The 12,899-nt window shown below is 44.4% G+C and overlaps 1 protein-coding gene across 1 annotated transcript in view; it reads left to right on the forward strand.

Annotated features, from left to right (window-relative positions):
• Positions 1-12,899, forward strand: part of LOC137504243 (protocadherin Fat 4-like) — a 162,106-nt gene that overhangs the window by 13,359 nt on the left and 135,848 nt on the right. Inside the window, exon 2 of the mRNA XM_068232389.1 lies at positions 10,124-10,260. Coding sequence (XP_068088490.1) covers positions 10,124-10,260 — 137 coding nt within the window. The remainder of the gene's footprint in view (positions 1-10,123; positions 10,261-12,899) is intronic.

Here is a 12,899-nt window from a genome sequence, read left to right on the forward strand (position 1 = left end):
GAGTAAATTAATCCCTTGGGAGAAAATGACTTCTCACAGGAGTATTAGCAGTGTCCCTGCAATTTTCAGATAGCAACATTAGGCTAGATACTCCTTAAACCTCCAGGAGGCTGTGAGCATGCTTAGAAGCAAGCTGCCCACAACCAAGATGGTTGCAACATCACCCAAGTATGGGCAAAGAGGAAAAAGCTACTGGCCTATATAAGGAAGTTCACACTCGCGCGCGCGTGCTATACACGCCTGCATGCTCGTGAACACTCCCCACCAATCCACACTGTCCTGCCACTGCAGAAAGCAGAGAACTGGCATTTACAAAACCATGAGACTACTCCAGTCAGGAGATGAGGAAGAAAGGATGGACGGAGACAGAACCAGATAGAAAGCAGGGAGGAAAAGGACAGACAGGCTGGTAACTCATGCAGCCATTGCACACCTGTATGCATTTAGCACAGGAACTAATGCAGCCATAGTTCATTTGTATGCATCTTGCACATGAAAGTAATGCAGCCATAGTTCATTTGTATGTATCTTGCACATGAAAGTAATGCAGCCATAGTTCATTTGTATGCATCTTGCACATGAAAATAATGCAGCCATAGTTCATTTGTATGCATCTTGCACATGAAAGTAATGCAGCCATAGTTCATTTGTATGTATCTTGCACATGAAAGTAATGCAGCCATAGTTCATTTGTATGTATCTTGCACATGAAAGTAATGCAGCCATAGTTCATTTGTATGTATCTTGCACATGAAAGTAATGCAGCCATAGTTCATTTGTATGTATCTTGCACATGAAAGTAATGCAGCCATAGTTCATTTGTATGTATCTTGCACATGAAAATAATGCAGCCATAGTTCATTTGTATGCAATTTGCACATGAAAGTAATGCAGCCATACTTCATTTGTATGCAATTTGCACATGAAAGTAATGCAGCCATAGTTCATTTGTATGCAATTTGCACATGAAAGTAATGCAGTCATAGTTCATTTGTATGTATCTTGCACATGAAAGTAATGCAGCCATAGTTCATTTGTATGCAATTTGCACATGAAAGTAATGCAGCCATAGTTCATTTGTATGCAATTTGCACATGAAAGTAATGCAGCCATAGTTCATTTGTATGCAATTTGCACATGAAAGTAATGCAGCCATAGTTCATTTGTATGTATCTTGCACATGAAAGTAATGCAGCCAAAGTTCATTTGTATGTATCTTGCACATGAAAGTAATGCAGCCATAGTTCATTTGTATGTATCTTGCACATGAAAGTAATGCAGCCATAGTTCATTTGTATGTATCTTGCACATGAAAGTAATGCAGCCATAGTTCATTTGTATGTATCTTGCACATGAAAGTAACGCAGCCATAGTTTATTTGTATGTAATTTGCACATGAAAGTAATGCAGCCATAGTTCATTTGTATGCAATTTGCACATGAAAGTAATGCAGCCATAGTTCATTTGTATGCAATTTGCACATGAAAGTAATGCAGCCATAGTTCATTTGTATGCATCTTGCACATGAAAGTAATGCAGTCATAGTTCATTTGTATGCATCTTGCACATGAAAGTAATGCAGCCATAGTTCATTTGTATGCATCTTGCACATGAAAGTAATGCAGCCATAGTTCATTTGTATGTATCTTGCACATGAAAGTAATGCAGCCATAGTTCATTTGTATGTATCTTGCACATGAAAGTAACGCAGCCATAGTTTATTTGTATGTAATTTGCACATGAAAGTAATGCAGCCATAGTTCATTTGTATGCAATTTGCACATGAAAGTAATGCAGCCATAGTTCATTTGTATGCAATTTGCACATGAAAGTAATGCAGCCATAGTTCATTTGTATGCATCTTGCACATGAAAGTAATGCAGTCATAGTTCATTTGTATGCATCTTGCACATGAAAGTAATGCAGCCATAGTTCATTTGTATGCATCTTGCACATGAAAGTAATGCAGCCATAGTTCATTTGTATGCAATTTGCACGTGAAAGTAATGCAGCCATAGTTCATTTGTATGCATTTAGTACATGCAAGTACTGCAGCCATAGTTCATTTGTAAGCGTTTTGCATGTGAAGGTAATTGCATGTAGCACATGAAGGTAACTAATGCAGCCAAAGTTCATTAGTATGCACCTAGCACATGAAAGTAATGCAGTCATAGTTCATTAGTATGCATCTAGCACATGAATTTAATGCAGCCGATGTTTATTTCTATGCATCTAGCACATGAAAGTAATACAGCCATTGCTCACCTGTATGCATTTAGCACAGGATACTGATGCAGGCATTGCTCACCTGTATGCATTTAGCACAGGATACTGAAGCAGGCATTGCTCATTCGTATGCATTTAGCACACATGTATATCTCCGGGAGCAGAAGACCAGGCTCTCTATGTGAGGTACATTTAGTACTCATGCAGAGACTTCCCAGGGAAAGGGATAAACCCTGGGGTAGAAAGGGGACTGAAAAAAAGAAATGAAGAGCAGGAAAGAAAATAGAAATAGTGTCCAAAGGGGAGGACAAAGGAAAAAGAATACTGGTGGGTGATACTCTCAACAAATTTATAGTTATGGTGTCCAATAGGGTTCAGGGGCGGGGCCACAACCCATAGTATGCTGCCATGGAAGCACCAGGGAAAAAATCTTATCTCCATCAGCCTTGCTCTATTTTTTACATTGCCTATGAGTAGGAAGCTTGTCATCACTCCTCCCACATTCCTGCTCCTCACTGATCGTGTGCTCACATGTGGTGTTTTGTTTTTGTTTTTTTGTGCTCACATCTGTTTACATAGCAAGCTAGATGTGACAGTGCAGTTTCTAGGAGAAAAAAAGTAAGGGAGGAAATTACATCAGGATTGGTTTCAGTCTGAGGGAATTCTCTTTTTTCACTTTATAAAATTCACTGAAATCAAAACGTGGATAGTATAATACATATATTATGTAAGTAGAACAAGTAGTTATCTACTTATATATGTGGTTTTTTTTCTTGGGATAGTATGGCTGTCCCTGATGCTTTAACAAAAGTGGCACTTACATTTAATGCAAAGAAGGGAAACTATCGTAGTTACATGTTAATGCATTCTGCAGAGTGTCTCGGTAAAGTAAGTCATATTTTTAATGATTCAGGCATTTTATGAAATTAAAAAAAGGTTTAACTGTCCACCCTCTGAAATCACAACATATGATACACATTTTAGACAAAATCTTAATGAGGTTTACATTGGACACAATATTTGTAGGCAAGTATACAGCAGTGTGTATACATAAACAGCGGAGCGCTCAACAACAGCAGGCCTATTGATAAAAGTTCGTTAGTCCCTCCAGCATAAAAATAAGTCCTCCAATACAGATCACTTTTGTATTTTCTCCAGTGTTCCCACACTTCAGCAATCCGTTTATAATCATCAGTATACGCTCACCAGAAATGATGGCTAATCAGTCAAGATCAGCAATACAAGTGTTTGGCCCAGCCAGTTAATCTCTCCTCTCTTCGTTGGCAATCTTCTTGCACTCATAAAGCATGTGGAAAAAACAAACTCCAATAGTGTGATACCGTCATACTACAACACATCCAGTATCCACCAGTGCTCCCCTCTTAGCCAATACTCTCACCCAGCGTGCCTCCACCGATCAAATAAATGAGCCTCTCACGAGATTGAATGGCCGACCCCTCACAGACCAGCAAACAGGCGAATATGTAAAAGACTTCTGCCTCCACAATTTGTCTCCAGTAACGGGGAATCTAAGGCTCAGAAACGCTTGACATAGTATAACTCCGTTTATTTATCAAAATATCTAAAAAGTAGTGCACTTACAATTGTTCCATAAAAACTGCGCATGTAAAAGATCTTTCCCCTCGAGGTTTCTCGCGTCTCACCGGCTCTCCAGGCCACGCCCTACTAGTTTCGTCATCCGACTCATCAGGAGCTTGGCCACTGGGAGCCGGCAGACGCTATACATACCCACCCCCTGGTCACATGCTCCCTTGTATCAATTAATGTAATTCGCCAGTTGTCTCAGCGTAATTTCTAAGCTGTCTTCTGATTGGGTCCAGTTCCGCCTAATGGGTTACTTACAAACTACATTACCCATAGCCCTCCACGGCTACTCCCCAGCTGCTGCGGCCTTCAGCCTAGGACTACAAGCCCCAGATCGCAACAGGCCAGAGCAGGGGTGTCTCTAGTCATTTTGTCACTCCAGGCGAGAAAACCTGTGGCGCCCCCCCCCCCCCCCCCCCAGCCCCTTCCCCCCAGGAAAATAATCATAATGCAGCATCGTTTCACCAGAACATAATCATAATGCGTCAGTGTTTCATCAGAAAATAATACTAATTATTGTAATTCAGAATCGTAATTCACCAGAAAATAATCGTAATGTGGCAGTGTTTCACCAGAAAATACACTTATTGCAGCAGCATTTCACCTGAAATTAATCATAGGGCAGCAGCGTTTCACCAGAAAATAATCGTAATGGGGCAGCGTTGTCAGAAAATAATCGTAATGTGGATGCGTTTCACCAGAAAATACACATAATCCGAGCAGAGGGAAAGAGTAGAGAGGGAGAAGCAGCATAAGATGTAAGAGGGGGGTAGAGGAACAGAGAGGGGGAGGGATAGACAGCATAAGATGGAAGAGGGTGCAGAGAAACAGAGGGTAGAGGGAGAGACAGCATAAGATGGAAGAGAGTGCAGAGGAACAGAGAGGGGTAGAGACAGCATAAGATGGAAGAGGGGGCAGAGGAACAGAGAGGGGAGAGGGAGAGACAGCAGAGTACTAAAGCACAGGTTTACAGCTTTACCAGCCTACAGCCTAACCAGCTTTCAAAGAAAACTCTAGTATCAAAAGAGCAGGGCACATTCTAGCAGTTATAACAGTACTGGGAGTCTGCACACAGGACAGGAAGTGTTCTTAGCAGCCTGCCTGCATACCTTCTCTTCTGCCTGTGCATGCAGCTTATCATCTCTGGAGTAGTGATGGGTCGTTCGCGAACGAGCCGGCTCTAAGAGCCAGCTCTTTGCTGCGAACGACAAGAGCCGGTTCTCAGTTTTGAAAGAGCCGATGCCTCAGCCGCCCCACAGAGCTCTGCTTTGCTCTGCAATAAAGGGCGCTGAGGCATGTTGGGAGATGTAGTCCTCCTCTTGCAGCTTGTAGGAGTGTATGGGGCGGAGCAGAGCAGTAGCAGGAGGGATTGCCCCAGTCAGAGAAGCAGTCTGGAATTGTCATGGAGACGGGGGCGGGGCTTTTACTCCGATTCTGAGTGGTGTTTAGTGATATTTAATGAAGAGCCGATTCAGAGCCGTAAGAGCCAGCTCTTTAATGGGAGCCGATTCAGAAGAGCCGATTCTCTGAAAAGAGCCGGAATTCCCATCACTACTCTGGAGCAGAAACGTCCCTTCTCCCGGGCTGTGTTGCTGTCTTGTGTGGGGGTGGGGCTCCAACACAGACACATCACATTCTTCTCTCTGTGACTGCATCTGTTTCCTGGCTGTCTCGCTCCAGTGTCTGTGTGCAGCCAGTGACACAGGTGGGGGGTCAGACTGTCGGGGGCATAAGCTGGCTGGCCACTGGCTCCTGGTTTGACTCGCGTGGGGCGGAGTTAAAGGCTGGGCCACACGAGGTAAACACTTTACCTGTGTGGCTACTGAGAAGAAGGGGCACGGCTTTAAAGAAGGAGCCTGGCAGAGAAGAGCAGTATTGATTGCTCTATTGGCTGGGGAGAAGTGGAGGTGGAGGCACTGCTGAGCACATGGTAGCGTGCCGAGCACCGGGGACTGAGTCGGGAGGTAATATAATATAAAAAAAAACAAAAAACATGGTCACGGTAGCAGCAGCGGGGGAATGCGCCTCACCACCTCATGGCGCCTCACCACCTCATGGCGCCCCAGGCAACCGCCTATACTTGCCTGGTGGGTGAGACGCCCCTGGGCCAGAGCATGATGCATAGAAGCATAGAAAGGCATCAATCTCACCTGTATAATTGCTCTCAATATTCCCAAATGAGTTTGCTGCACAATGCTAACACTGTTAGAATAAAGTAAATAAAATACACTGATTATGCGCTCCTCATTAATCTCTCATTAAACAGAATAAAAATTTTCTTATCTAGCAACCGCTCAGAACCGTTATCTTATTGGATCGCTGCGCTAAAAGGGTGTGTGTATCCCCATTCAAAAGACAATGTGTATACATAAACAGCGGAGCGCTCAACAACAGCAGGCCTATTGATAAAAGTTTGTTAGTCCCTCCAGCATAAAAATAAGTCCTCCATTACAGATCACTTTGGTTATCATGCACCATGACCAATATCTACGGGAAGTGCATAATATATTGAATGATACAATCACATGTAAAAAACTAAAGGGGGATCCTACAGGTGAATATATGGAGAAAATGAGAAAGATCTTAAGGGGTGGTTTGGAAAAAGGGATCTTAAAAGATGCGGAATTTTGATACCTGATGATAGATGCCCCCCGTATTCCGGTCTTGTATATCAACCCAAAAATTCATAAAGATCAAAATAATCCACCTGGTAGGCCCATCATTAGTGGAATAGGTTCCTTGAATCAAAGGGTGGGTGAATACATAGACAGGTTTCTGCAACCAGTTGTAAGTTCTTTGCCATTTTTGCTTAGAGACACCAAACAGTTTTTGCAGAATCTGAATGGAATGCACATTAGTGAACAAATGATTCTTGTCACAGCCGATGTTACGGCATTATATACCATCATTCCGCATGATAAGGCACTGGAGTCTGTTGGAAGAGCATTAAAAGAACACAAAATGTTGGGTGATGAACAGATCACGTTCATTCTGGAACTCCTTGCATTTTCACTGTCTCATAATTATTTTTGGTTTGGGGGTTGCTTTTATGTGCAGGCGGTTGGATGCGCTATGGGGGCAAAATTTGCTCCAAGCGTGGCAAATATTTTTTATGGACCAATGGGAAAGGGAAGTTTTATGTTTACAGGAAAGTTCAAAAGTCAGAAACTGGCAACGTTTCATCGATGACTTATTTTGGATATGGGAGGGAACAGAGCAGCAACTAATACAATACACACAGTGGCTGAACACCAACAGTTTAGGAATTGAGCTAACGATGAAATATGATCGTGTTGAGATAGACTTTTTGGATGTCATAATTATGAACAGGGAAGGTTGTTTAGGAACAAAAACTTTCTTTAAAAAAACAGACAGGAACTCATATATTCCTACTCAGAGCTGTCATCATCCCCATTGGATGAAAAACATTCCTAAAGGTCAGCTAAGCCGCATACGCAGAAACTGCACTTTTGAAGTTGACTACATTACACAGGCTGAGAAGCTTATAGACAGGTTCTCAGAGAAAGGTTACAATCGTCGATATCTAGAAACAGTGGCTAATGATATCCTGTCCACAAACAGAGACATCTTTCTAGATGATAAAAAAAAGGATAACCGATCCAGTGCTTTTGAATTTGCTATAATGATGGATTTCAATTCAAATTATAAACAAGTGGAGGGAATATATAAAAAACATTGGGGACTATTAAAAAACGACCCTATATTGGGTAAAGCCCTTCCTAAGAGACCGAAATTTATTTATAGACGAGCAAGAAATTTACAACAGCAACTAGTAAAAACATTTGTAGATGGTCCAGCTATTATGAATAGAACTGACATGTGTGGGAACATTGGTTTTTTTCCATGCCATCAGTGCTCAACATGTGAAAGAGCACAGGGGATGAGAACACAGGAGGTTATATCCACACAAACAGGTAGGGGGTATAAAATAAGGGAGTTTATCCACTGTAGCAGCTCGCATGTGGTATACTTGCTGTGGTGCCCATGCGGGCTGCAATATGTGGGTAGAACTAAAAGAACTTTGAAAACTAGGGTTGGGGAACACATAAACAATATCACTAGAGGTTTCAAGGGACATAGCGTCTCGAAACATTTTCTGGAATACCATGGGAGGAACCCTGGCCTGTTAAAGTTTTGTGGGATTCAAAAGCTCACCACAAAATGGAGGGGATGTCACAAAGTGAGGGAGATCTCTAAACTTGAGACAAGATGGATTTATGATTTGAAGACATTAACACCAGGAGGATTGAACGTGGAATTAGACATTAACTGCTTTATAACTAATGATTGATGCCTAAAGGGTACATCCTTTTGGATGGTTCTAGGGGATATCGGGAAGGTGTGTGATTACTGGTGAGTGGCTGGATGTACTGTGTGCACTGAATGGATGGGAATTTTTGGGGTGGTCGTGGTGAGAGAGGAGGTGAGAGCAATGCCCTTAAGGAATATGGGTGCCCACCGTCCCTACCGTAATGAAAGGGGGGTGGGTGGGGGTTGATATGTTCATTGGCCTATAATGTGAAAGGCATATATTGAGATATGAGGGGGAAGAGGGTTGGCACTATTGAAATATAAAGTGTATTGGAACACTGTCCCGTTAATGAATATTGTTGAACATTAAAGTTCAAATGTTTGAGCACACACCGAGGAATATATCACGCATGTGATGTGCGCCTGATGCACTGTTGATTAAGGTGTATAAGCATTTATGGTTTCAATCATGACATATATATGTAATGTTATGTATCCTATGTGATATTGGTGTCGTGAGCCAAAACTTTTTGTTAGAAGGAACCAATTTTTTGGGGGAGTATTCTATTCCCTCCTCTTCAATTTCCCTTTCGGAGCAGGTATATTTTATTTTATTTTTTACATATTTTTTTATATATGCACATTTTTTATTACTTCTTGCGGTTTTAGAATTTAATATAATTTTGTACTAAGAATCGTGTTTGTGCGCCGCTGGGCGCTGTAGTCCGCCAGAGATTGATGCCTTTCTATGCTTCTATGCATCATGCTCTGGCCTGTTGCGATCTGGGGCTTGTAGTCCTAGGCTGAAGGCCGCAGCAGCTGGGGAGTAGCCGTGGAGGGCTATGGGTAATGTAGTTTGTAAGTAACCCATTAGGCGGAACTGGACCCAATCAGAAGACAGCTTAGAAATTACGCTGAGACAACTGGCGAATGACATCAATTGATACAAGGGAGCATGTAACCAGGGGGTGGGTATGTATAGCGTCTGCCGGCTCCCAGTGGCCAAGCTCCTTATGAGTCGGATGACGAAACTAGTAGGGCGTGGCCTGGAGAGCCGGTGAGACGCGAGAAACCTCGAGGGGAAAGATCTTTTACATGCGCAGTTTTTATGGAACAATTGTAAGTGCACTACTTTTTAGATATTTTGATAAATAAACGGAGTTATACTATGTCAAGCGTTTCTGAGCCTTAGATTCCCCGTTACTGGAGACAAATTGTGGAGGCAGAAGTCTTTTACATATTCGCCTGTTTGCTGGTCTGTGAGGGGTCGGCCATTCAATCTGGTGAGAGGCTCATTTATTTGATCGGTGGAGGCACGCTGGGTGAGAGTATTGGCTAAGAGGGGAGCACTGGTGGATACTGGATGTGTTGTAGTATGACGGTATCACACTATTGGAGTTTGTTTTTTCCACATGCTTTATGAGTGCAAGAAGATTGCCAACGAAGAGAGGAGAGATTAACTGGCTGGGCCAAACACTTGTATTGCTGATCTTGACTGATTAGCCATCATTTCTGGTGAGCGTATACTGATGATTATAAACGGATTGCTGAAGTGTGGGAACACTGGAGAAAATACAAAAGTGATCTGTATTGGAGGACTTATTTTTATGCTGGAGGGACTAACGAACTTTTATCAATAGGCCTGCTGTTGTTGAGCGCTCCGCTGTTTATGTATACACATTGTCTTTTGAATGGGGATACACACACCCTTTTAGCGCAGCGATCCAATAAGATAACGGTTCTGAGCGGTTGCTAGATAAGAAAATTTTTATTCTGTTTAATGAGAGATTAATGAGGAGCGCATAATCAGTGTATTTTATTTAAAGTATACAGCAGTGTATATTACACTGTTATTTGCATAAACACTGGTAAAATTGCCATGTACACTCTGCATGGCTGTTTTATCAAGTATTCGTAAATCAACCCCGTTCTGTTCTATCGCATTATTTTTTGTCATTGCCATTTTCTTTTTCAGAGAAACTGATCACCTCTACTGATAATTTCACTTCCTTCTCTGTAGCTGACGTCACACAACTCCCCAAAGACTCCGTGAACAGCAGCCTTTCCCTACAAGGGGATCAGGTCACAAAGGACTTGACTTGCCTGGAATCTGTATATAATGATCTGTTCAGAAAATCAGCCTCTCCAACCAAGAAAGTGAGTAAAGCCATGCTGAAAGTGTATTAGGCTAATCATATCAGCACAGGTCAAACTTTCCCTACCAGATCAAATACCAATAGTGAGTTTCCTTAAAAGTGTTAAACTAGGATCAGCTCTAATTCCCTCCCCATGGAAAGGAGGAAACACTGCATCAAGCCGGTCTCTTCCTCTGTTAAAATTTGATTTTAGACAACAGTTAACTTGTTCAGGTGTGTGTCAGTGAATACACCCCATCATCTCTAAAGGCCCCTACACCCACTATACTAAACTTAGACAAGATGGCACCAACCAGCTGCCTCTGCTGAGAATTTAGCATGGTACAGACGCCCAATGCATTACCAGAAGATCTGAAATGCTGGATTGTTACGGCCAAGCACATTGTTTTCCTCAATATATTGCCCACTGTAATCCACGTCTGTCATGTGCCCTGCTGTTGTCTCTCCTCCCCCTCCATAGCAACAGAAAGTGTCTATAGAGCACTTGGCCCAAAGTGAGTGCCTGAGTGCTTGACCCCTCAGGCGACAGTAATTGTAAGTGTGCACACCTTGGATGGCCACTATAATGGCTCCTGTCCTGGTCTTTTGTGTTATGAGGGCCTCACACTTGCACCAATGCACCAATGCCCCATCCATATTGCAGCAGCGTTCATCTCTTCACCCTGTACTGTGGCCTCACCTGTTCTCCGTCCCATGTCTGCAGTGACTGGACAACATGCACCCTGTACTGTGGCCTCACCTGTTCTCCGTCCCATGTCCGCAGTGACTAGACAACATGCACCCTGTACTGTGGCCTCACCTGTTCTCCGTCCCATGTCTGCAGTGACTGGCCAACATGCATCCTGTACTGTGGCCTCACCTGTTCTCCGTCCCATGTCCGCAGTGACTAGACAACATGTACCCTGTTCTGTGGCCTCACCTGTTCTCCGTCCCATGTCTGCAGTGACTGGACAATATGCATCCTGTACTGTGGCCTCACCTGTTATCCATCCCATGTCCGCAGTGACTAGACAACATGCATCCTGTACTGTGGCCTCACCTGTTCTCCGTCCCATGTCCGCAGTGACTAGACAACATGCACCCTGTACTGTGGCCTCACCTGTTCTCCGTCCCATGTCTGCAGTGACTGGCCAACATGCATCCTGTACTGTGGCCTCACCTGTTCTCCGTCCCATGTCCGCAGTGACTAGACAACATGCACCCTGTTCTGTGGCCTCACCTGTTCTCCGTCCCATGTCTGCAGTGACTGGACAATATGCATCCTGTACTGTGGCCTCACCTGTTATCCATCCCATGTCTGCAGTGACTGGCCAACATGCATCCTGTACTGTGGCCTCACCTGTTCTCCGTCCCATGTCCGCAGTGACTAGACAACATGCACCCTGTACTGTGGCCTCACCTGTTCTCCGTCCCATGTCCGCAGTGACTAGACAACATGCACCCTGTACTGTGGCCTCACCTGTTCTCCATCCCATGTCCGCAGTGACTAGACAACATGCACCCTGTACTGTGGCCTCACCTGTTATCCATCCCATGTCCGCAGTGACTAGACAACATGCACCCTGTACTGTGGCCTCACCTGTTCTCCGTCCCATGTCTGCAGTGACTAGACAACATGCACCCTGTACTGTGGCCTCACCTGTTCTCCATCCCATGTCTGCAGTGACTAGACAACATGCATCCTGTACTGTGGCCTCACCTGTTCTCCATCCCATGTCTGCAGTGACTAGACAACATGCATCCTGTACTGTGGCCTCACCTGTTATCCATCCCATGTCCGCAGTGACTAGACAACATGCACCCTGTACTGTGGCCTCACCTGTTCTCCATCCCATGTCCGCAGTGACTAGACAACATGCACCCTGTACTGTGGCCTCACCTGTTCTCCGTCCCATGTCTGCAGTGACTGGCCAACATGCATCCTGTACTGTGGCCTCACCTGTTCTCCGTCCCATGTCTGCAGTGACTGGACAATATGCATCCTGTACTGTGGCCTCACCTGTTCTCCGTCCCATGTCTGCAGTGACTGGCCAACATGCATCCTGTACTGTGGCCTCACCTGTTCTCCGTCCCATGTCCGCAGTGACTAGACAACATGCACCCTGTACTGTGGCCTCACCTGTTCTCCGTCCCATGTCCGCAGTGACTAGACAACATGCACCCTGTACTGTGGCCTCACCTGTTCTCCGTCCCGTGTCTGCAGTGACTGGACAACATGCACCCTGTACTGTGGCCTCACCTGTTCTCCGTCCCATGTCCGCAGTGACTAGACAACATGCACCCTGTTCTGTGGGCTCACCTGTTCTCCATCCCATGTCTGCAGTGACTGGCCAACATGCATCCTGTACTGTGGCCTCACCTGTTCTCCGTCCCATGTCTGCAGTGACTAGACAACATGCATCCTGTACTGTGGCCTCACCTGTTCTCCGTCCCATGTCTGCAGTGACTAGACAACATGCATCCTGTACTGTGGCCTCACCTGTTCACTGTCCCATGTCCACAGTGACTAGACAACATGCACCCTGTACTGTGGCCTCACCTGTTCTCCGTCCCATGTCTGCAGTGACTGGCCAACATGCATCCTGTACTGTGGCCTCACCTGTTCTCCGTCCCATGTCCGCAGTGACTAGACAACATGCA

Source organism: Hyperolius riggenbachi, chromosome 4, assembly GCF_040937935.1.
Source record: "Hyperolius riggenbachi isolate aHypRig1 chromosome 4, aHypRig1.pri, whole genome shotgun sequence".
Lineage (NCBI taxonomy): Eukaryota > Metazoa > Chordata > Amphibia > Anura > Hyperoliidae > Hyperolius > Hyperolius riggenbachi.